This window comes from Emys orbicularis, chromosome 1 (assembly GCF_028017835.1).
Source record: "Emys orbicularis isolate rEmyOrb1 chromosome 1, rEmyOrb1.hap1, whole genome shotgun sequence".
Taxonomy (NCBI): domain Eukaryota; kingdom Metazoa; phylum Chordata; order Testudines; family Emydidae; genus Emys; species Emys orbicularis.
In genome coordinates, this window is record NC_088683.1 from 231209929 (window position 1) to 231235875 (window position 25947).

Consider the following 25947-nt stretch of genomic DNA (forward strand, 5'->3'; position numbering starts at 1 on the left):
TCTCCTTTTCCTCCGTTTGTATCCTGCAGTACAGGGGTCTGCCTGGGTTGCACACTTCTCCTCAAAGGCACTACAGAGCCGATATAACTTGTGCTGGTGGATAAGAGCCCCCAAGGCTCTGCTCAAACAGGACTGCTGGAAGTGTGTTAAGATCCATACTCACCCCTAGCCTTCCCTGGAGTCCCTCCTCTGCTGGGGTGGGGGTGGGGAGTTCAGGAGGACTAAAGTAGGCCTCCCTAGAGTTCCCCCAGCTGCTGCTTTAAGTCCTTTTTCTGCTGCTGGAGTGACTGAGAATCTGGCCTTTATTGCAAATGGCACTACCCCAAATGAAAAAGGAGCTTGAAAAGAAAAGAAAAATTAGTAGCACACTTAGCTTTATTGAAATTGAACAAATAACTTTTTTAATAAATGCTTTTACAGCAAGTGTAAAATTTTTAATGATCTTGTTATGTTTTATCTTAGTTTCTTTTTCTGTGTAAGCAAAAATACCTTTTTTATTTCAATTTTTATTTTTTTCTACTTTAAAACATGTAGCAAGGATTTGAACCACGTAGCTCTGGCACCAAAAGGTAACAGGTTATGAAAATCACAGTACAGTTTTAAAATTCTTAGGTTAGTCAATGATATTTAAAATGATCGCCACTTCGAGTAAAGATATAAATTAGAGGTCTGTAAACAAGTTGTGTTTACCTACAGAGCTATCAATTGCAGCTACAATGAGAGCAGTAATAGAAAGAAATAGAAAGTCAATGCTAAACTGAGCTACACCAGCCAGGAAACAAGTTCTTAATAAATAGTGTGGTACAGGGTAGCACAACAGGTAAAATACAGTTTGGCACCTCAAGTTGCATGTAAAAACAGCAGAAATGAAATGAAATAAGTGCACTCTCTTAGAACAAAAATAAAATGGGCAGTTTAACTGGTTTCTATGAGTGTCAGCTATCAAATAAATAGCACAATACACAAGTTTGACCCCCAAATTACAATTCTAATAAAGCAAGATAATATTAAAATGCACACCCACAAGGATATTAAAGTATAAATCATTTTTCCCTGTTAGTAGAAATAAGTTACAACGCACAAAAGGACTTCTTGGTGAACTGCTAACTACAGACATTTTAATGGAATGTAGCTCAGTAGACTTGTTTCAAATAGAAAGGCAGCATTATCCTGAATAAGTTTGGTCCTCTTATAACTCACTGTACTGTAGCCAGTACAGTCCCATAGTAGGTGTTTCAGATTGGTCGGTTGTTTTTATTTTTTTCAATATCTTAGTGACATTGTTGAGTAAAATTTGGCCCTGTTTAAGAGCGTCTGATCAATGCAGAATCTGGAAGAACAATATTGAGTGTACGTAAGGGGATCCGTATTGCATGGTCCCACGGCATCTTGTTTTTGCTGTCAATCACTTTTTTCCTAAGCTTTTGCTTCCGTTCCATTTTTTTGTCTTATTCTCTTCAGTAGCATGGGTGAAAAAAAATCCTCAGTCCAAATGACAGAAAGACATTTCACTGTTTATTTACAAGCAAATCGCTTTGGCTACAAGGTCCCAGCACCCCCAGAGAGTTGCCTATTTCTTGTGAATATCCTCATGCCGTATAATTTTGTACGTAATCCAGTAAAAGATATTGAAAATGAGGAAGGCTAGTGGGAACGCAGCTCGGGATATTGTATCAATCCTTTTTGCACGGTCAACAAACTTCTTTCTGATGGACTCTGAATCCTTTGGTGGCGCCAGAGGGGGGTTTGGAGGAGTGGCCTTGACTGCGGTGCCGTCTTTGACCTGGAGACAGTGACCCATCCCGTAACCACTGAAATTGAATCGACTGTCACGGGTAACGTCATCTTCCTGGAGGATAAAGGACAGAAATAAGAGACAATCAATTGTCTGTGTAGAATACAATTAAGGTTGTAGCATCCAGGAGCACTGCAAAGTTCCTTAACAAACCAATGGACAAGCTTTTTGGTTCGAGTTAATATAACACTGCCTTACAAAATTCCACTGGCTCGCTCGCCTCAAGCTGTATAATATTTTTTGACAGGTGAGTAAATATCATGCCCTTTATCATCATCCTGATAACTAGGTGATGAAGACTTCGTGCCTGAGCTGGTAAATTTTCATGACCGTTTTGCCAAGCTGATAGAATAACAATGTTTGAGCTACAATTACTGGCAGCCGTCCATGAATGATTCAAAACCACCAAACAAGTGACTCTATTCTCCAGCATTCTACTCAGGATGAAATGCAAGCCCAGAAGCTGCCCTAGTTCCTAAATTTGATGTGGCTGAGGACCAGAAAAGTCAGGAAGAGCATAGAGAACCCACTTGCTGTGCTATTTATTTCAGTATTGTTGTTATTATTAATGATTTATTATTATTATTATTTCACTTTTTTTGAGTGACAGACATTTCACTGTTGATTTTAAATAAACTCTCCTGAGGTTCACGAGTGCAGAGTGCTCTCTCATGTCTCTAACCCACAGCTTTCTGATGGCAATACAGATCAAGGGATTGCAAAAAACAATGGGCCATAGCCACAGCTGGTGTGAAGCTTTATAACTCCACTGTCTCTTCTTCAGCTGAGGATCACCTATCTGTACCACCTGTATCATCAAGCTTGCTTTGCTTACCTTAGATCTGACATACTGATGTGAGCAAATAACAATGCATCACAAGGCATGATAAAAGAAATAGGTTATACTGAGTGAGGATAAAAAAAAGTGAAGGCAACAAATAGTACCTTTGAGACCCAAGTACTTTGGTGTGAAGACTGCCATATGCTATACTCACCAGTAGGTGTATACTTGTATTAACACAGGGCTTGTTACCACTTGGGTCCTTTACATCTCAAATCTTCAGCAGTGTGAAAGTGAAATGTTTTGCTCTCTTTTTGCGATTTGTTCATTTACAGTTTTCAGTCCTTCTGGGAAAAGCTAAAAAGGTAAAAGTTCTGTTCCTACTATTATAAAGAAGTAAAGTGCTTAAAAATGAGACTGCCAAGACATGAGTTCAGGGCATGGTGCTTCTCTTGCATTAGCTAATGACATTCCTAAACCCTGCTACAATACAGGCAGAGGCACTGCCTGCAGTGCTCTCTGTGTCACTAGCCATTGTAGACAAAATACAAACGCAGGATGTGGAAGATGATTAAAGGACAGCAGTTGTGTTATCACATGTATTTATTTTAAATATATACATATATTCTGTAATTTGTGAGGGAGCTTCAGGAGGAAGAATAGCCTATCGGACTGAGCACAGGACGAGGAGACTCCAGAGTTCTAGCCCCAACTCAGCCACTGCCTTGTTGTGTGTCGCTGGGCAAATCATTTAAATGCTCCAGGCCTGATTCTGATCTTCTGCTACTGTAAATCCAGGATAACACCCCTGGAGTCACTTCCAATTTATACCAGTGTAACTGAATGCAGATTCTAGCCCCTGTATCTGAAAAAGGGGTATAATAAATACCTACCTCATGAATTGTGAGGAATAAGTTGTTATATGTGCAGGATATCAAAGATAGAAAATACTATACAGTAGGAATACAGTAGTATTAACTTTATTATTTTGTTTTTAAAAAGAGCTTTTCCAGTAACCTTTAAAAATACCAAAGAAATACATAGAAATGCAAGCAGCAAGATGTTCTTACAACAGGTGATAAACTGTTTTTTCTCTGTTGCATGATAAATTATTCTTGCCTAACAGCACAAAGAGCGGGGGAGGAATAGTTATTTTACTTATTGAAAATATACAATTGTAGTTTCTAGGTGCCTTGATGACATGCAAAATACAATCCATTATAATAAAACAATAGAGAAATAGCAACAGCTCCCAACAAACCAAGCCCTTCTGCAGGAAACATAACCCAACTTCACATCCTTCTATTCTCTATCCACCCCCAGCTCCCTCCATCTCACACACTTTAGCTCTTCCCAGAATGATGCCCTCTGCTGTGTTCCTTGAACATCAGCAGACTCAGGCTATATCAGACCAAGGGAGGGAGTGTATTCCAAATTTAAGGTGCCTTTCAGCTCAAGCTCCTCAATGTACTTGTAGCCCAGAAACAGAAAGCTCAGACCTGAGAAACTGGCTAACCACAAACTTGCACCATCTAACTATAGTGTGTTTTTAAATAGATTTAATTAAACCAGTTCAAGTGTGTGTGTGTGTAGATAAGGCCTCAGATAGTCATGCCCCACACTATTTATGGCTTTATAAATTAAAAATCTATGTGAAACTCCATCTAGAAGCCAACAAACATCCACTGCAGAAGAAAATGCGTCAGTGTCATGTGCTCACTTAACAAGTGAACTTGCTTCAACTGCTAAATGAATGCAAGATTAGTCTAGTACAGCACATTGCCACTAGCCAGTCTAGATGTATTAAAGATGTGGGTTATGGAGAGAAGGGTCACAGCTGAGTGAAACAGTCCGAATCTTCTAGCCAGACACAGACAGAAAAAAAACAGCCATTTTCACTGGTAATGGTCTAAGAAGACTCCCAAATTCCTCACTCGAGTAACAAATCTGTTGGCCCAGATCCTGAACTGTGGCCAAGAAACATTCAGAAACAGGATCCATGATATGGAAATGCAATGTAACAGTCTCCCTGTAATATATTCTTCTTAATTTTATGTCCATTTATGGAAATAAGGGGTGTGTGCGTGTAGTTTAGTTTGTGTGGAGAGCTGTAACTTGCAGGGGGTTATCATAAATGAAAAAGAAATATGAGCAAGATTGAAGTGCTGTGTCCCTTAACTGTTCATTCCCAGACTTTCAGAAGAATTGTGCTATGAAAATTAAATATATTTTCTAGGTGCTAGGAAGATAACATTGAAACTGTAGCAAAGGAATCTATTTCCTAATGCAGTTATATTTTCTTATTGTGTCTTAGGTGCTGGCTCTAAACAATTTTTATAATGGAAAGAGAGAATACTAAGAAGTGGGAGATTTTTCTACACGTTTAGTATTATTTTTTCTTCTTCATGAATGGGATCAGCTTTTGTTCTACACAAGTGAATGTCTTTAATCCCATTGAATTAGATCTTGAACGGGGTAGGGAGTATTCATATAAGGGCACATTTCAGGAAAATTAACTCTCTTGCTTTCCTTTCCCCACCTCAGTGTAAAACACTGGTTTTGGATGAAAGGTGCTATGGATTGATTCCTCTAAGGCCTAGTCCTGCAGTCTCTGCATACTTAAAGCTCTGCCTGCAAGTCTGGGCTCTAGGTTAATTTGTGGAAGTTAAGAGATTGGGAAGACTTGTTAGATCATCCAGACCATTTCCCAGATGATTCAGGACTGTTAACTAGAATGTATTTTCTAGAGATGTCAGCTATAGTTATACTGTACAATGACAACAGTGAACTCAGATCGGTATTTTCAAAACTGAAATAAACCATTGCTTAGATAATTAAAAATAAATCAATGTTGTATTGAACTAGTTATGAGCTGCTGATCAGGTATTCTTGTAATCTATTGGCAGGCACTGATGTGGCTCACCATGAGATACTCCAGACACTGTAGTGGAAATTGGGGGCTGAGGGAGGGAGGTTACTCTTCAGTGGCTCTTTACCTTCCTTGCGGAGAAGAGAACCAAGTTGGTCTCTGGTAGGGAGAGGAGACTTTGGAGTCAGAGGTGTAGCCAGCTTGTGGTTTTGGTATCTAACCAGTCTACCGGTACATTGGTAATACAGCTGGGTAGTGTGGCCCCTAAAGCAGTCTGGATACTCACTGCATCTGTGACTCTTCAACAGTTGACTAACATGAACAGTCCACCTCCTAGATGAAATAAAGGGAAAGACTTGACACTCGTCTGTAGGAGGCGACACCATAGTGTAGGGCATAATTACTGTGCTCTCTACTTGTACATTAAGCTTGATCAAATCCAGTGGGTTGCCTGGAGAATCAACTATCTGGGCTCCTCTGCGGTATGTGAATGATTCTGTCTGGGCAATACCTGTCTGGATGTTAAAGTCTCTCAGGACAATGGAGTTTGGAGACTTCATTCCCGCTGTGGCACCTGGCATTGGCCACTGTCAGAAGACCGGATACTGGGCTAGATGGACCTTTGGTCCAACCCAGTATGGCTGTTCTTATGATTTCATTACCAGGTTGGATAACAGTTCTGCCAGTCCATTTGTGATGTACACAAAGTCATCTGGTCAGCATTTCAGTGGGAATCTCACATTAGTCTGCCTCTGGATATACATAGCAGAAGAATTTATTCACATTATTTTGATTTGGGGGTTATTCCCCTTTCTGCACCAGATGGATACAGCATAACCATCTCACTTTCCTTGTCCTGTCTGGGCTTATGCAGGTCTGAGTAGACTCTAGCGTGGTTATTTTAAATGTATGTAATTAGTGCTGCATTTTAATTAAAATGTGAGACAATCATTAACAGGGCTGCCAAATTGTGACAAAAGGGAATGGGGAGTTTTATTAACGAAGTGACTTTGCAAGCAGGAACATCCTTCAATACAGAGATCCCAGCTGAGATGAAGCACGTAGGGGAAGAGAGGCAAATACCTGAAGAACAGAGAGACAGAGATCAGAGATGCACAGAGACTCAAGGGAAGTGGTGTGGTGGGAGCAAAGCTGATTTGGGCTTGATTCCACTCTGTTTAAGTTTAAAGCCGCACTAACTCCACAGAAGTCAGTGTAGTTAGACCAATGTAAAACCAGGTCGGTTTCGATGAGGTCTCTGGGTCAGTGACGAACTCCAGAACCCTATCTGCCCACAAGGCAAACAAATACAATTTAACTTACAATTACCTTTGCTAAAACTGTAAATACATAGGAGAAACTTCCCTGACACAAGTCTGCCTGCCTTTTTCATTGATTTCTATGGGAAATGAATTTCTTACCAGCCTAATTGCTCTCAGTGAGTGGAAAATGGTTGCTTCAGTAGGGTCCCATTTTTAAAGGGGCTTTAATCCTGCTCACCCTGTGCACCTGCTGCACGGCAGGCTCCAGGTACCACTCCCATGTATCCCTCACTGCTACAGTCTGGTAAGGGAAACACCTCCACCAGAGCCAACAATTGAGATCCTGAGGTTGACGACTGCACTGGGATTATTCCTTGACAGTAAATTCCCAAGTGCTTTCACCCAGCCCAGGTTTAAATGTTTCAGGCAATGTGGCTTCCACAACTTCCCTTGGGAAATTACTCTATGGTCTATGCTTCAGATAGAATCAATTTGAGGGACTTGTTTACAGCACTGTTGTTCTCTGACCTGTACAGCCCCGTTCACGTGATACAGTGAAGAGGACAAAATGATGTAGCGTTGTAGTGTCTTAACTGACTCCTAGGACTTGGTTATAGTTCTAGCATGGCTGGTAGCCCGACTGATCTCACTATTAGGAATCTTTTCCTAATTTTCAGCCTTGGTTTTCAATTTTCCCTCTTTTCAGTGAGACCATACTTAGGGCTAGACCACTGTGTGGTCGCTAGGGAAGTAATGTCATCTGCAGCAGCGTTTTGCTAGACACTGATGACTTCCCTTTTTATGCTTGCTGGCTGGTGAAATGGGCGAGGGAGGGTGGATTTAAGGCTTCATCCATGCCCTGCCTGCCTACCTACACCCCACTTATATGCACGGAAAGGAGAGTGGCAACCCCACAGAGGGTTCCCCAACCTGAGCTGTGACTCACGATGTAGGTAGCCTATACAGGAAAGTAAGGGAGTACCTTATGCACCCGTACTCCCCTTGTAGGTGCATTGAGCAAGCAACAGTCTTCCCCAGCAAAGAAGAAAGCCTGGCAGCTACGAACAGCAAAAGAAGGAATGATAAAAGAGGACCGTCCATGCCAGGTTGGGGGGATGTGGGGAACAAACCGAATTCCCCTGCCATATTTGAGTGTGCCCCATATCACTGCCACTTACTTTGGTCAAACATAACAAATATGTGCATATAATTCCTCCAGCTAAAGATTAGCCATGTGGAGAAGGAAAAGAACATGCCTTTTTCCTCCATTGATGGATGCTTTCCTTTAAACTATTTACTAAAACCACAGACATCCAGAGAGAGATTACCACAGCTTCCTCAGACAGACCTCATGCATTTAATTTATGCAAATGCTTCTCAAAACTAATTAAACATTTCAAATGATATTAATAATTTAAAATCCATAGCTAAAAATAGACAGGAATGTCTGCACGCTCTTAAAAGTATTCAAATGCAAGTTCCATTAGGCTTGCTTGGTTTTTTTGCAGCAAATAAAGACAATTGAAAAATCAATGCCTTCTCCAATTATCAGTTTTAAGCACTGAGCTTCCCATAAATAAAGTGTTGGGTTTTCTCCATATCTTCCATACCACAGATTATCCTCCTTCCTGGCTTTGCATATCATTTATGTTCTGCTAGCCAAAATCTCAATCATCTGGATTTCACTGGCTGTTTTTACAAGGCTCTGAAGTGAGATTGAGTGAAACAAAGTTGTTGCATCTTAAAAACATCCTGACAGCTTGATGCTATTAGAAATTTACTACCACAAATTCTCCATTGTCTTTTCATTTTGATTTGCTTTTCTAAAGGGATCATTCTATTAAAACCAATTTTTTTATTCATAGCAAATGAGACATCATAAGGTTAAAAATCAATAGGCACTCAAAGATACAGCAACTTGATCTGCTAACCTTTTACACAAGTGTTTTTTCATTGGGTAAGTGATAAATGCAAACTCCCACAAGGTCATTAATAATATGCATAGGATGGAAATGAAATAAGGTCCTGTGTAAAATTTGGCCATAAACATGTACGCTCAGGGATCGCCAACCTTTGGCACGCGGCCCGTCAGGGAAATCCGCTGGTGAGCCGGGATGGTTTGTTTACCTGCCGCGTCCGCAGGTTCGGCCGATCGCAGCTCCCACTGGCTGCAGTTCGCCGTTCCAGGCCAATGGGGGCTGCGGGAAGCGGCATGGGCCGAGGGATGTGCTAGCCGCCGCTTCCCCCAGCCCCCATTGGCCTGGAACGGCGAACCGCAGCCAGTGGGAGCTGCAATCGGCCGAACCTGCGGACGCGGCAGGTAAACAAACCATCCCGGCTCACCAGCGGATTTCCCTGACGGGCCGCATGCCAAAGGTTGGTGATCCCTGATTGTACACCAAGCCCTAGTTTGCTATATAACACATGTTCTTGTAAAGTTGATAGTTTACCACATAGACTGCATTGCATGTATTTGTGTTTGGACATCTCTTTGCTATAATGGACTGCATCCCTTACTTGTTGTCTATGATATGATAGATTTGGAAGGAGTTTGGGGAATATTCAATGGGATAAAAATTAACTCATCTGTATAGTGGGCAAACACCAGCCCACTTTATTACTTCCCAGTCCTGAGAACAGGAGCAGTGATACATGTGCCTTTAATGGAAGCAAGGGAATTATGGAAATAGGAGACATTTTACATGCCACTACCAGTTCCCTCCTCCCAGCTGCCCCCTGCTTTGCCTCTTCTGGCTGTAGTTAAATCTCAGCAGTCCACTCTCTCCCTTTTACTCCTTTTCCCATCACATCATCTGCATACTAACCCTCAGCCCTGGCCAATGCCTGTTTTCTCTGCTCCCACTCCCATTCCACTGCTTCTGGAGAAAGTCTCAAGACCATGCAGATTTTCCCAAGGCTGGTTTGCTCATCCTTCATTTCCAAAGTGGTCCTGGCCAAACAGCATTGTGTTGCCATGGGCCTGGGAGCCAGTGACAATCACCTCCATTGTCTATTTGCCACATGCAACTCCCTTCACAAATCCTCTTCTCTTCCTGCCCGCTCCTTCCATTCCATACAAGATCTCGCTAGCTTTTCCAAAGAGAAGAGCAACAAGCTTTTCCATGATTTTTCTTTCCAGCCCCTTTCCTCTCCTCTCTAAGGCCATGACTAGACTGGGTGGGCATGCACTGATGTAGCTATGCCAATACTCTTCTCATTCTCCTCCAAGATTAATGCTCTCACATGCTGAATACTTCTAATCCCTCACCCTGCTCCTATGAGTCCATTCCCTCCTGCCTCTTTACCTGATTTAACCCCAACATCTCCCTCCTCCTCAATCTATCTTTACGCTTTCGATCCTCCCTCTCAAAATAAAAGCATACAGGGGACTCCCCCATTCTCAGTAAAATGTCCTTGGATTCACCAGACTGTCCAGCTTCCACCAAATTTCTTTCCTTCCCTTTATCTCTAACCTCTTTAAATATGACAGGTTTCAGAGTAGCAGCCGTGTTAGTCTGTATCCGCAAAAAGAACAGGAGTACTTGTGGCACCTTAGAGACTAACAAATTTGTTAGTCTCTAAGGTGCCACAAGTACTCCTGCTCTTTAAATATGTCATTTACAATTATTGCCTAAAATTCACTGATCTCTGCCAGTCTGTGTTCTGTCCCCTTCCCTCCACCAAAACCACCCCACAAAGGTCTCTAGTGATGTCTTCTTGGCCAAATCTCAAGGTCCCCACAGCATCCTCACTCTTGACCTGTCCACTGCTTCTTCAATTCTGTCCTCTCCCGGTTCTATTCCTAATGTTCTAACTGTTACTTCATCATCTCTTTTGGTGGGTCCTTCTCTTTCATCCTTCCAGTATCAGTAGGAGTGCCACAGGGCTCTCTCCTCCTGCCTTCATGTTTTACACCCTTTCTCATCACTTCACTCAGTTTCAACCATCATCTCTATGCCGAAAGCTATTTCTGTACCCCAAATTCATGTCTGTCCATCCAATCCTGCACCTCCTTTTCTCTTTCTTAACTTGCTCCTAAACAAACTCCTTATCTTCCCCCTCCAAATCCTCTCCATTATCACCTTTCTCTGTCACTGGGTCACTTAGGATGGTACAATGCAGCTGGAGCATTCTGGTGAATTTGACCTTTAGATATTTGTTAGCTCAATAACCTCACCCAGTGCCATCACATTCAACATTCGAGCTTCTTGTTGACTTCAGATTTCTGTATCCTCATCCTTTGGCAAAAGCTATTGCTCTTAGAGGAACATTTCTGAGGTCCAGTTGGACTCCTAAGAACACTAACATTTCCTAGCATAAAAAATGTTGTTGTTGGGTCACGGGCTGTTGATTGCCAAAACTGTTTTAGTGAAAATATAGACATGGCTAATAAGGTATATGAATTTCTCTCTCTTTAATTTCTCAGAATAACTAAACATGCTTGAATGCTTACAGTGATTTTAAGTAACTTAGAAATGTAGACTTTTAAATAAAAGTTGAATGGAAAAATAGTTAAATAGAAGAAAACACATTTGTTTTTGTAAATTCATATAGTTTCCCATATCTCAGAATAGTTCTAATTATGCAAGATATTTTGCAACAGCTCATGATTTATTTGTACTACATTTCACTAAATAGGACATTCCCAGATCCTGACACGAAAAACTGAAGTATAGTTAAATCATGTTTATCGACCCTTCCCTATCTTGGCTTGTTCTGATGGCTCAGAAACTTGCTGCATGATCTGCTTAGTGAATTTTGGAAAATGAATATTAAAAGTATTCAAACCCAGAATGTGGGATTTTGCTATTTTTCTAAGTTTGGAGCTTAACAAAAGGAGTTGCCAGTCATGCATATTAGGTGGTGCTCTATGCTACGCAAAACTCAATAACTTGCTAAATTATCCATAAGAGGAGAGATTAATGATTCAGCATATTGCTGGAACTGCAGTGCCATGCCCAGTAATAACAGGTACAGTAATGGCATCTGCCTTTTCTTATATGTTCTAAATTTATAACTGTGTGCTAAATTCTATATTAGCATACACACCGCCTACAGCAACACATGCTTAATAGATAAGCAATATTTGTTTAAGCTTTAGGTGTTTTCTAAAGATAAGACTCAAACTGATGTGTTTTCAACTACTGTTGGTTCTATTCTTAGAGAAAGAAGTTTAGCACTCAATAACATCGACTGCATATATTCTTTTTATCCCTGAAGGAATGTCAGTGTCTTGAAATTGGATAGTTATGTCCCTAAGGTGCTTGTTTATTCAAATCTGGCTGGAATTTCAAGAAGATATCATTTTAAAAGGTAACGAGGTGATTTGCCTTCTATCTACAGTTTGTATACTAGTACTATTCTTCACACAGCCAATTGAAAACAAACTCATGATGTATCCAGAAGCCATTTTAACTGTACCAAAAACCCAAACAAACAGAACAGAAATCTTGATGTTAATAATTCAGTCTCCTGCTACAAAAAATTACTGCCTTATTGACTGGAACACTGTAAGCAAACAATCCTATAAAACACATTTTAGTGGCATGGCAGTGCCACTATAGTTAAGGTTGTGTCACGACTTCTGTTTTAAGGTCAACCTTTCCATGTCCTCTAAAACTGACATAGTTAGTCCAGATATTTGGTGTGCCTCAGGACTGTGTGGGGTCATGACCCACATGAGGTCATTTGAGCTAGGGGTGTGGAGATATAAGCCACAGGAAAAAAATAGGCATTTTTCAAAACGTTTCTAAGCGGGGTTTTTTTTTGTGCAGCACTAGGGCTCAAACTACTGACGTGATGCAGGGCAAAGTGGTCTCAATCTGTCAAGTTTTACCCAAGTTGGTGCATGGAACTCACTAAAGCTTTGGGAGACCCAAGAAAAGGTACCTCTTTTTACAATGCGCATGCGCCAATACAGAACAACGGCTAGAGGGGTTCGTTCCTGCCTTTTTATATGCTTTAAAGCACGATACAAGTGCTCTAAAATCCAAAAGGTTAATCAGAGTGCTCTGAAATTTGGTGTGTCTCATGGCGAGGGAGTAGCAAATTTGGGGTAACTTGATCAATGTGTTACAGGCTCCACCTAAAACAGTAACTTTCTGCTGCCTTGTATAGTTAAGATGACAACTGGATGGATCAGGAACTCATTGAGATTGATGGCTGTGAACTCACCCTCCAATTAACATAACTAAGGATAAGATAATTACAAGCCCCCACCTCAGAAAAGGAGTTTTGGGCTGAGAGGATGGAGGTTGATACAAGTTGTGAGTCATGGGTGGCAGTTTTACTTAGGGGGAGAATGTAATCAAAGTCTTTTTTGGGGGGAAATAGACATATAAATGTTTCCTGGGAGGGGTGGTGTATTAAGGGGTGGGGGAATAAGGGGAGAGGGATTTGGGGCTGCAGCAAGGGGAGGGGGGCTATGGATAAATGGGGATGGGAAGTAGGGGAGGGGAGGGAGGTTGGGGGCTCAGATGAGGGTGGTGTAGCACCCCCAGCTCTGCCAGTGCACCACAACCATGCAGCCCCAAATTCCCCCTGCCCCCAGTGCACCCCAACCCTCTGCACCCAAATCTTCCTGCACCCCACAGCTCTGCCAATGTACCCCAATCCATGCACAAACTCTGCACACATCCACATCCATAAACTGTAGCTCTTTGTGGCAGGAAGCGTCTCTGTTATTAAAGTGGTGCAGCAGCGCCACTACAGTTAAGGTTGTGTCACAACTTCTATTTAAAAGTCTACCTTTCTAAGTCATTTAAAATCAACATGTTTCGTTGGATTCCTTTGAAAATTCGGTGCATCTCAGAAGGATGCAGGGTAAGGTTAGTGACCCAAATTTGGGGTCCTTTGAGCTAGGGGTCGTGGAGAGGTAAGCTGTTAAAAATAGCATTTTTTTCAAAAAGTTTCTAAATGTTTTTTTTTTTTTTTTTTTTGTACAGAGCTGGAGATCAAACTATTAATGTGATGCAGGTCAAAATGGTCTCGGTATGACAAGCTTTATCCAAGGTAGTGCATGGCACCACTAAATCTTTGGGAGGCCCAAACTGAGAACAGCATCTAAGCACATATTCCCTCCTTCTCTTACACAGATGTGTAGTCTGGAAGGATTGCAATGTGCATGTAGCAATAAAGGGAAAAAAACATGAGAGGGTTTCTATAAAGCCACTTTATGCTTGCCTGGGTAGTTCAAAGGAATAAGAAAATGTATTTATGTCTTACCTGAAACTGTGCTTTCTTGGAGTAATAAGGTCCCCAGATCCAGGACAAAGGGCACTCTGCTCTATGCAGCCTCGGAGGAAGGCCAAACCTGTCAATCAGAGGCAGGGGAGTTGTGGCTCCACCTCTGAGAAACTGCCAATTGAGACACTTCCATAGCCTAGCACTCTATATCAGTAAGGAAAATTTAAGATTTGAGACAAAATAGAACAACCCTCCTGTAGAGCAAGGAATTCAATGAACAACAAACACTGAGTGCCAATTAATTATTCAATATATTTTCCCAATTAACACCCCATACTGGGCAGGGGGATCTGTGGACCTCAATACTCCAAGAAAGGAAATTTTTCAGGTAAGACAGAAAAAAAGGTCCTATTCTTATGTGTAATGAGGTCCATAGATCCATGACGTTGAGATTTTCATAGACGTGCCCACTTGGGGGATGCGGGGGGCGGGCAACAGCATTCAGTTATGTACAGGTGTGAAGGAGGATAACCTTTTCCTAATAGTGACTGGGATCCCACAGGAAAGAACATCTCTCTTCTGAAGGCAGCACCAGATGGCTGGATGTTCAGTTGGTAGAATTTTGAAGGCAGCATGAACAGTTGCTCAGGTGACTGCGTTACTTGTATGAGGAATATGATCTCTCTGCCCGTGAATTTGCCCTGGCTCTGAGGGAGTGAGCTCTGACACTGGACGATGGAGGTAGGCTCTTTGAGTTGTAAATTTCTGATATACGGTATCTTAGCCATCTGGAAATGGATGTTTTCAAAGACTGACACCGGATAATAGAGCACAAAGTTTTTGTCCTTCTGTCCTGAGCTGTGCAATGAACAGATACATTGGGAGCTCTGCAGACATCCACTGTATGCCACAGTTTCTCTTTGAGTGGGTTGGAGCTGAACAGAAGGATGGAAGAACAATGTCCTGTGCTTTTATAGAGCCTGGAACTAATCTTTAGTATGAAGCCAGGGTCAATTCTGAGGACCGCTTTAGCTTTATGGAATATGCAGTGTGGAAGTTCCAGGAAAAGAGCTCCTAACCCCAACCCCCTGTGAACAGACATGATTGTCATAAAACAAGCCATTTACTTATTAAAAAGTAATGACACCTTCATGAGTGGTTGACACGGAGGGTCTGTAATGGCACTGAGAACCAGGTAAGATTTCATAGAAGAACTTTATGTATGTCAGGAGAAGGTAGTAGAGATGCTGCTGTCATAAGAAAAATGTCGGACATCTGGGTCAGAAGAGATTCACTATATCTCTACTGCACAAAGGATGCAAGACAAAGCAGTAACTTGCTCTTTGCGAGTATGAACTGATAGAGTCCATTTTGAAGAAATTCAAGAGTCTATAGTACCAATGCAGATTTGGGGCGGGGGGGGGGGGGTTGAGGGAGGACTTGAGACCCTTGTCTTGGCACCAAAGGTTAAAGCTCCATCAGACCCTTGCATACGCTCAGTTAGTAGATTTACTGGCTATCAGCTTTCTGCATAACCTTGTTGGTTTACGAGGCTCTGTTCAAGAACTAGGCAGCTAGGCTCAAACTGTCTGCAATTTGATGCATGTGATTAACTGGCCATTTTAATATCATATTCCTTCTTGATGGAAAGCAGATGGGAGGTCTTTGTACCCTGCCAAGGAGATCAGAAAGCCAAGGTCTCCTTGGCCAAAATGGGGATGCCAGAATTACCAGTGCTGCTTCTCTGTAATATTTTGGTGAGGAAAGGAAAGGGTGGGAAAGCATATGAATACCTTTTGGCCATCTTTGCAACAAGACATCTTTTGCCATGTCTCTGAGATCCCACTAGCAAAAGAATAACACTGAAACCTTGTCATTTAGGTAGGAGGTAAACAGAACTGTCACTGAGAGACTAAATTTCTTTACCAGGAGATGAAACACCTCTAGGTGTAGTTCCCATTCTGGATGATCTAACTTTTGCCTGCTAAGCCCCCCAGTCAGCTGTAACATTCAATTTTGCCTTGGATCTGGGAGCAAATTAACTGCGCATTGTCCTTTTCCCAAGTCATCAGGAGGTGAGCTTCTCTTTGAAGGACTGCAAACCTTGTTCCCTTTGTCTGTAGATGTATGATATGGCTGAGGTGTGGTTTGCCACGATTAGCACTTGAGGTAAGTCCAAATATGGGAGCAGAGTCTTGAGACCATATGGATTGCCCTGAGCTCTCACAAGTTTATGCTGTGCTTGCTCTCTTGTTTGGACCAGATTGGACAGTCTTCCTTGGACAGTCCTTAACCTGTGTGAATGACCCTAGAATCCTCCTGGGTGAGATGCCTTTGCTGTTGGGTGGATAAAAGATAATTGAGAGAGGAATAAGAAAAATCTCTATAATGCCCTCATGTGAGCATTGACCCACTAAGAATATCTACATGGGGGACCACAGATCCCAGCTGAGACAGAGGCATATGAAACTGACTCACAAAACTCTGGCTCTGCAGCATCTTTATTGCTTCGGTGGCACAGGCTATGGCTGACACTGGATGAGACTTGGATAAGGAGGTCACCCAGGAAGGGATAAACATACAACCCTTGTTTTCTGACAGCTGCTATTAACACTACCAGCACTTTCATAAACACTTGCATCATTGTAGCTAAACCAAAGGGCAAGGACCTGTACTGGTAATGCTGTGCTCCGAGAGCAAAACTGAGGAGGCATCTGTCAGACTATTGAATTGGGATCTGGAGAGAGGCATCCTTCACATCTATAGAGGTCATTCAGTCCCGTCCATTGATGGCAGCGAGTATGGATTTTAAGGTCACCATTTTGAAATTTTATTTTATTTATTAATTTTAATGATCTGTAGAGATACTTGATGTCGAGACGTGCTCTGTAGCCGTTCTGACCTTTTTATATATATATATAAAAAACAAGGAACAATATAATATAAGGCTTTTTTTTTTTCTCTGAAGAGACAGGATGGGTTCAATTGCTCCCATTTGGGGAGCTGCTCTGTGAATAACGGAGGTGGCTGTGAATGTGGGCTCCAGTGGCTGGTCAGAAGCTTCCCAGGCTCTTTGATTCTCTGAATCAATCTGCACTCCTACTGCATGGGGGATAGGAAGGAAGGAGCCTCCCCTGGCTGATCTCGAAGTGCTGCTGTTGGCTGTGCCAGGCCCCGCAGGATTTTGCTGCTGAGGTGTTGCCCGCATTTCCTGGGGGCTCTCCTATGTGGGGAACGAGGCTGCTGGAAATGCTGTCCCTGTCTGACCACTTGAGAGAGGCCGGGGCCTCCACAGAACAGGTACAGATCTCCCTGAAAGCATGTAATCAGCAAGGGAGGTGCAGGAGACCATCTCTGGTGTTCCCTCTCATCATTCTCCATCATGCTGCAAGTCAGAGGACTGGGTCTTAGGACACCTGGGCTCAATTTATGGCTCTGCCACAGACTCTGAGTCTGAGCAGTCTCTTAATCTCGCAGTCCCAGATCCTCAAAGGTATGTAGGTGCCTAACTCCCATTGGTCATGTCAAAAGGGGTGAAATTTAAATTCCTGTGCATGCCCCTGGGAGTCACTTAGATACTACAGTGACGGGGACCAAGTAACTGGACAGATATTAAAATGAGAGGACATTGTGTATAGATCTAGAGCAGTTGCCCAGCTTACAGTGATGTAGTGTACCACCTACTGTATGAATTCTCCCCCCCCCCCGCCCCCGCGATGTTCCTTTGCAAGTTTTCAAAGCACAGTTGTGGGTACAACAGGCAGATTTCAATTTGAAATTAAGTATAAGCCTGTGAGAGCTAACATCAAAGCAAAGTTTCATTTTCAAATGCCTCTCAATATAGAGGAATATATGTCCCACTGTGCAGGAAAATATAGCAATCTTCAAATAAAGCCACCTTTGGGACTAAATGCAGCTGCCAAACTGAGATCACACTGCACAACAACGAGGGGAGGGGGGGATATTAGCCAAGGAGATCAAGGCAAAGCCCCACTCTTACAAAAAGTGCCATGGAGTCTCTAATATCCTCTGTTTTTTAACTCTCACGTACAAATAAGTGGCATGGAACGCAATGCTTCTGCCTCAAAGGGATGAAGGACTCTGTCATCCCTGGCACTGGTTTGAGGGAATCTAGGTATTTCAAAATGTGATGCTTGGGCCACTAAGACATCACCACAAGGGTCAGCTATGCAGGGGACATTTTAAATGTGTTTGTCATGTTTAAACAGTTGCTTTCAACTTCTGTCTTGGAATAGCTCCTAAAGTAAATGAAAATATAAGAAATACAACAATCTGTTTAGTCCTGCTATGAGTGCAGGGGACTGGACTAGATGACCTCTCGAGGTCCCTTCCAGTCCTATGACTCTCTGATTAAGAGATTATATCCAAGGTATGACATATAGTCATATGTTCCCTTTCTGCTCAGCAGGGCCTGCTCTAATAACTCTATATAACAAAGAAAAAATAGAGAGGCAGTTCCTCCTTAGGTCATTATAAGATGATGTGTTTAGTTTGCCTATTGCTTCAAAGGTGATAAATTATATGATTTTTTTGCCATTATATGTGGTTGCTGTTTGTTTGAGTTGTCAAATCCTTGTGCAGAAATCCAATACTGCCCTCTTGTCACGCACTTATCTAAAATGCATACTGCTGCAAGGCCCAAAATGAAATAGCTATTGTGTTCAGACCTGCCAATTTGCCAGCGTTGTCTACAGAGTCTTGTAAAGGTCCTTCTGACTCAAACCACAAGTGTTAGTAGCCAATATGGCTAGCTGCTGTCATTTATAGAATTATAGAAGCACAGCATAGTCTCTACTTTCTTTTCATTTACCTAATGTTGCCTGACCATAATGAAAATTGCACATACACCTCTACCCCGATATAACGCGACCCGATATAACACGAATTCGGATAGAACGCGGTAAAGCAGCGCTCCAGGGGGGCGGGGCTGCACGCTTCGGCGGATGAAAGCAAGTTCGATATAACGCGGTTTCACCTATAACGCGGTAAGATTTTTTTGGCTCCCGAGGACAGCGTTATATCGGGGTAGAGGTGTACCTTAAAAAATCATTTGGGCACTTTAATCCATAGTTCTGCCTTCTCACCACCAATTTTTACAGAGCTCTGATTGCTGAACTAACTGCAAACAGTGTACAGTCAGATCTGCTTTCTGAGACTGCACTGTGCATTTAAGTTTTTCTGTGCCACCAATAAATAATTATTGGATTAATCTTTGCTCATGACGCAAAACTTGAAAATTGCTTCCCCAACCAAAGCAGAAGTTAGAATTGGGAGTAACTTCTAAAAGGGTCTAGATAATGGGGGGCAGTTCTCAAGTCTGAGATGGTAGGCAAAGACTAAAAAACACAGACAAGCTGATGGGAGGATTTTTTTCAAATATGAAATCATATCCCTATTTAACTCACATCACATTATTTGAGTATCAAAAGTTGTTTAGCCTCTGCTGTTAGACTAGAAAGAGAAGCTAGAGAGACCCAGTCCTAGAATAGAAAAGATTATTCATATTCTTGGCCAGGACAATACTTGTTTTTTTAAAACTGACCTTTATTCCAAGTCTCCTTGGAAGTCAAGGAAAATTATAGGACGTCATCAAAAAATACTGTGCTTGAGGTCAGCAAATCCAAAAAGAAGGTATAGCCTCACTGAGGAGTGGAACCCTCACAAGTCTCAGGCTTGGTCTACACTTACCCCCCAATTCGAACTAAGGTACGCAACTTCAGCTACGTGAATAACGTAGCTGAAGTTCGAAGTACCTTAGTTCGAACTTACCTCGGTCCACACGCGGCAGGCAGGCTCCCCCGTCGACGCCGCGGTACTCCTCTCGTCTAGCTGGAGTACCGCAGTCGACGGCGAGCACTTCCTGGTTCGACTTATCGCGTCCAGACAAGACGCGATAAGTTGAACCCAGAACTTCGATTCCCAGCCGCCGAACTAGCGGCTGGGTGTAGACATACCCTCAGTGATGAATTCACAGACTGATATAACGTGATAGCCACGCGATGGAACAAATTATGTGAAAGCACTGATTAATATTTTCACCTGCTCTGAACCTCTGAATATGCTGCATGATAGTTCTGTCCCTAAGAGTGGGACAAAAATGAACAACCTACAAGGCCAAATTGTTTTCACCAGTTCCAAGTGGTGTGTACATCCAGAGCAGGACAAAAGAGCTGGAATCTTGCAGTACTTGCCCAGCTTAGAATTACCCCGGCTGGGCGGAACTCTCAGTTGGTATGAAGCTGATGCCAGCTCTGACAACCACCACTCCCTCCTTTTGGTAAGAAGGGCACAGAACAGGGACAGAATAAAATCTCCACTGCACAGTGCTTTGCCACTTGTCAGCTGGCATATGGTCCCTTAGGGAACAGAATCACCTGACATAAATCAGAGCAGCTCTTAGCCTGCTCTAACTTGCACCAAGGCCAGAGCAGCTGCAGTGTGAGAATCAAGGAGTTGTAATCTGCTCCCTAACAGCCCTCACCTCTCTCTCCCTTGCGTGCTGAGTAGGTCTCAATGCTGCAGATCTGGCCCACTGGAACTTAGGTATAATTTACAATGCAAGGCTACAGACAGCGTATGGCATTCTCTTTAGAACAGTGGGATATCAGTAAGGAAAGTGAAATGTGAGAGGAAAAACTAAACAGAACTCAAAGAACATATGTTTTTTGTTGGAATGAAACAATACATAAGATCATATAGGATGAGAAAAGTATTCTTGAAAGAACAAATGTTGAGATCAAACTTATGCAGCTGATAAAAAAGATCCTGTGTCTGCTATTAGGCCCAGATTCCACAAATACTCACATGATAACACAGGGCCAGAACAAAGAAGGATGACAAAGTCCTGAGTCTTCACGTGGCAGAAAGCAAAATACAAGTTGATTATATTTACCTCAAAACAACACAACATGAGCCATAAGAAAAAAGAGAATGACAATCAAAGAGCAAATAAGAGAAACAGACAACATAAAGATGCATCTCCAGCATATAAAAATAATAAAGGAATAGAAGTGGGCAGCAGTAGTGAAACTTAAAAGGGCTGTTGCATATTTGAAAAAAATAGACACATAAGTCCTTCTTTGTATAAACTCAAAAAGAATCTTTTTATCTGCAGCAAGAACTCTGGACATCATTTTTTGTGCCTGCAAAATCTGCTTGCGTCAGACTCTTAATACTCCAACAATCCCCTTGGTCACTAGAAGGAGGAACAGCATTACTAATCCCCCACGCTGACATCCAGAACATAAATACGGCAAGAACAGAACATGAAGAGCTCAACCCATGTCTAAAAAAATGGAACTGCTTCACTTGCTGTGCATGACAAACAAATCTACACCACCTCCAAAACAAGGAAATGTAGGACTTGAATGCATTTTAAAAGAGAATTGCTACTACTAGCCATTCAATTGCATTTATGTCATACTTTAACTTTGTACAAAGTAGGAGTCACAGCAAAGGGCTGAAACTGGAAACTCAGTTTCCAAATGCTTGGATAGCGCAGGTGTGATGTAAAAACCTTGACAACCTGCATCATCCCCAATCTCTCTCTCTCCCTCCCTTCCCCCCTCCCCCGCCCCCACAGAGAAAATACAAAGAACTGGAACTCCTTGCATAGCTGGAACCCAATCCTGCTGTCTGGAGTGGATCACAACTGTGAATGCCAGCCTCAGGGAAAACTGTCAAAAAGCAGGGCAGAGATCCCAAACTGGTGGTATTAGATTTCACAAATGTGAATTCCTGGATCATTGTACTAGTCTTACCATGGAGTCACAGACAGCCCCCTTGGGTACTCCATCTATCTTGCCACCCAGGCAAGCTGGACTTAGTGATAAATGATCACTTGCACCAATAATCACAACATATTCAAGTTGCTTCCAGTCCCAAGAGACCAGTCACTTACCTCAGTTCAGTTGGCACCATAGACCTCACTCCAAAGATAAATCTGGTAGCCAATCCTATAGTAAACTAATTAAGGATTTATTAACTAGGAAAAAGGAATTAGAGAGTTATTTACAGGTTAAAGCAGTGCTCAGCTGGCCCCACAGACTTGGCAAGAGCTGGCACCTGGTTTGCCAGCGTCACACCTGCTCTCCTAGCCGACTGAAGTCCGTGAGACTTTTGTGCACAGTGAATTCTGGATTGGGCCCTTAATAAGACACAAGCATTTGCAAAATCAGAGTTCGAGCACTTTGTATCACTAATCTGTCCAGCCTGCTTTCATCTAATACTTAGCTTCTTTATTTTTCCTATTACCTCTCTTGATTAATGTTACGTGCTATGTTCTCATCCCCACCCCTTTTTCATTCACAGTGGGATATGTGCACATTCCCAGCTGCCCCACTCACTCAGTTCTAAGACCACTAAGGTTAAGTACTACTAAGTACTTCATGACCAATTTTAGAAAGGTGCTAAATAATTCATAAATGTTAGTGCTGAATTGACTGGTCTAGCCATAGATAGCACCTTTCTGGATTGGGCTTTCCATGCTGAGGAGACACAGCAGACTGCTGCATGACTCCACTGCGAATTTCAAAGCTCCACTGTCTAATTTATTTGCAAGTACAAGAAATAGCCAAGAGGTGACATCCCTATCAAGCACTCTGTAGACATAACCCTATTTGTATTCTAACTATGGATTACAATGCAGGACTACAGACTGTTTAGCTCAAGCAGGTAACACCTTCCTTTTGCTCTCGGTGTGAAATTTGAATTAATATTTTCACAGTTAAGCATTTCTGGCCACATTATTAAAATTGTTTTCAAGTACAGACATTACACCCAATAATGATATTACTTGTAATAAATAACTATTACTACTCCCCTCTTCTTATTCAGATCCTGCATGATGACTCACTTCTGCTGGGATTGCTACAAGAAATTAGTCACAAACACACACATCAGAAAATATGGCTAGGTAGGAGGACATCTGGAGATAGAAAATAAATAGGAGAGGTTGTTCAGCCACCAGAGGAAATGTTAAAGAAAGACAGGAGAAAGAGTAGTAAAGCACAGTGTTGGAATCGTAAGGTACAGAAATAGAAGAGGCGTTGAGGCCAACCAGCCGTTTTGAAGGCAGCAGACAAATCAAGAAGAAAAGAATGCCTTCACTTTAGGTAGGAAGATGTTATTAGCAGGAATCCTAGAAATCAGAGTTTGCCACAGAAAAATGTGGAATTTGTATTTTTACAGAGAATCTTTAGTTTTTACATTTTGAGAAAAAATAAAAACATATAGAGTAGAAACTCGTTTATCCAAATCTTCATTATCCAGCTTTCTGTGTTAACTGAACTGGGGCTAACTGCCCAAGCCCTGGGCCATGGGGCTCAGGCTGTCAGCCCCGGGTGACTGGGCTTGGACAGCAGGCCTTAAAGTCTCTGGGTTATCCAAATTTTTGATGGTCTGATCTGGCAATTAGAGTGGATAAACGGGGTTTCACTGTATCAATAAAACATTGTGTTCCACTGATACTATTTTATATCTATATATAATGTATATAGTGGCCAGGGAAACAAAAGTTCTGCATTTCATTTTAATGACAGAAAAACGTGGATTTTTATGTGTTTTTATTGGAGAATTTTGGATTTTTTTATCATGGAAAACTAGGCTTCCTGGTCATTAGTAGTCTTGGTAAGGCTGATTTTGGAGTGAAGGGAATGAAATCCAGTTTTGATGGGATTAAAGAGAGAGCTAGAATAGATGAAGTTGGAAAGGTTTAAAACAGGACAATAAAACTAGGTTTTCAGAGGTGAGGGAATTTCACACAAGGATTTCAGAGGTAAGGGAAATTATGTGGTAACTGAAGAGTCAGGTAGGGGCAAGGAAAGGCAGAAGACAAATATGGGAGTCATTGTGGGAAAGCAATGTAGGACAGGTGGGAGAACAGAATCTAAAATATGCTACTTCCTTAACTCTCTATGAAGTGGATCCACCTCCTGGGAGAAAGAAGGCAGCACTCAGAGTCTAGCATGCAGACTGCAATGAGGCTGCAGCCAGGTTTGCCACTCCTCTGTTGCTACACCAGGACAGTGTGTGGTGAAGATGATTATGTCCTGGGGAGGTCACAGAAGATGATGGTACAATAGGCTGCAGTCCAGGTCGAGATGAAAGATTCCTGCACAATTTGAGTAAGAAGCTTAATAAGGGCTTAGCTTTCAAAGCTGGGTACAATAACTCCCTCTGAAAAATGTACATGCACCTGCTGCTTCTGCCATTCCATACATTTGCACCCACAAAAAGGTAATTTGTATTTGCATATCAGAGATGGCCCCTGCAAACACAGGCATACCACTACCTGATTTTCACACAAATTGCTGCCCCCTTTTGTTGGCACAGGGGCGGGGGCACAGTAGGAGCTACTGAGGGTGCCAAAATAGAGAACTCTCTAATATATAATATTGTGCCAGCTGGTAATGGCATCACTCTGTTGGCCCTTTAAAATGGGGATTAGAGTCTGTACTGGAGCCTCCCTGGCCTGCTGGGGTAAGGACAGAACAAAGCCTGTGAGAATGAAACTCAGCAGATGTAGTAGACAAGAAGAGTGACAGTATTTGATTCTACCCTATGCTCTGTTAAGCGTGAAAACAGTGATCATAGCAGAGCTGGGTCTATGCTAGAATTATCTGTTGTATAGCTCACTCTTATCGGCTTGAAGACACAGGTAAACTACACTACTGGGGCGAGACCTCAATGCAAGCATGATGAGGAACCTGTTACAGGTTACCAGGGAGCAGTTAGGCGAATCTCTTGGAAAGCGATGTGCCAGAGGGAGTCTGTTCAGCTCTGCACAATTAGAGACATAAGAACTTTTTATCCAGGAGGATAAAAAAACCAAAACTTATTCTCCTAGAAAGATGGGAGCTTTGACTCTAACAGATTCTTGTAATTTAGCTCCTCTCTAATGAACATGGACTGCAATCTCTATTCTTAATTAGAAATTATTTTGGCAGATGAAGATTATGGAGCACCAGGAGGCAACTCTCTGTTACTGCTCAAGAGGCACAGCATTAAAAATGAATGAGTGACTCACAGAGTGTTCTAGTAAATGAAATTACTCCACACGGACAGCTGAGAGAGATCATGTTGGAAAACTACATGCAGAACCTACAGAAGGGTGGGTTGCGAGGACTGACCAAGAAGTGAGGTGCAACTAAATCAGAGTACAGGTGTCAGAATCTGGCCCCATGAGTTTAAATTACAAGTCGTAAGGCTTTCAAATTTGAACCGGAATTACAAAACCACGAATCTTTCACCCCCTCCACTCCCAAAAAAATGATTAAGGGGTGAAATCCTGGCCCGGTTGAAGTCGATGGCAAAACTCACTGCCTTCATTGGAGCCAGAATTTCACCCAAGAAGTTTTGCAAACCATCAAATTCTCAGCCTAATTAATATAATACACTTTTGGTGTGGTCTACACTGCAAGAAAAGACACATGGCTGGCCCAGGTCAGCTGATTTGGGCTTGTGGGGCTTGGGCAGCGGGGCTATAAAATTGCAATGTAGATGTTGGGGCTCAGGCTGAAGTCCAGGCTCTGAGACCCCAGAAGTGGGCGGGTCCCAGAACCTGGGTTCCAGCCCAAGCCTGAATGTCTATAATGCAATTTTATAGCCCTGCAGCCCTGCAAGTCTGAGTCAGCTGACCCGGGCCAGCCACGGCTGTGCCACGGGTCTTTTATCACAGTGTAGATGTACCCTTTGTTTTTGCACAATGTTGTTTGGACAAAATCATTACAGAATGCTTCACAACTGATTACATTCAATCAGCAGCCTTTTTTCCCCTCTGGAGAATGGGATTAATTGGGTCACATGTAAGTGTGCATTTCATGGATCCTATTAGACACTGGCGCACCTCCTACATTTACCACATAATTTGAAACAATTGGTGTTCTATGCTCTGAAGAGGCTCAGCACTGGTGTGGTGGTCTCGTTGCAGGTCAGGGTTGAAATACATTGGTAAACTTGCACAAACCTTGTCTACATGATGCCTGGCTGCAATGCTGTTTGTTACTCCCTCACTTTCCTGCAGGAATCCTGTTGT

The 25947-nt window shown here is 42.4% G+C and overlaps 1 protein-coding gene across 2 annotated transcripts in view; it reads right to left on the bottom strand.

Annotated features, from left to right (window-relative positions):
- Positions 1–1570: 1570 nt before the first annotated feature.
- Positions 1571–25947, bottom strand: part of GLRA2 (glycine receptor alpha 2) — a 159793-nt gene continuing 135416 nt past the window's right edge. For both annotated transcript variants that reach the window (XM_065417458.1, XM_065417457.1), the window contains exon 9: positions 1571–1849. In XM_065417458.1, coding sequence (XP_065273530.1) covers positions 1571–1849 — 279 coding nt within the window. The remainder of the gene's footprint in view (positions 1850–25947) is intronic.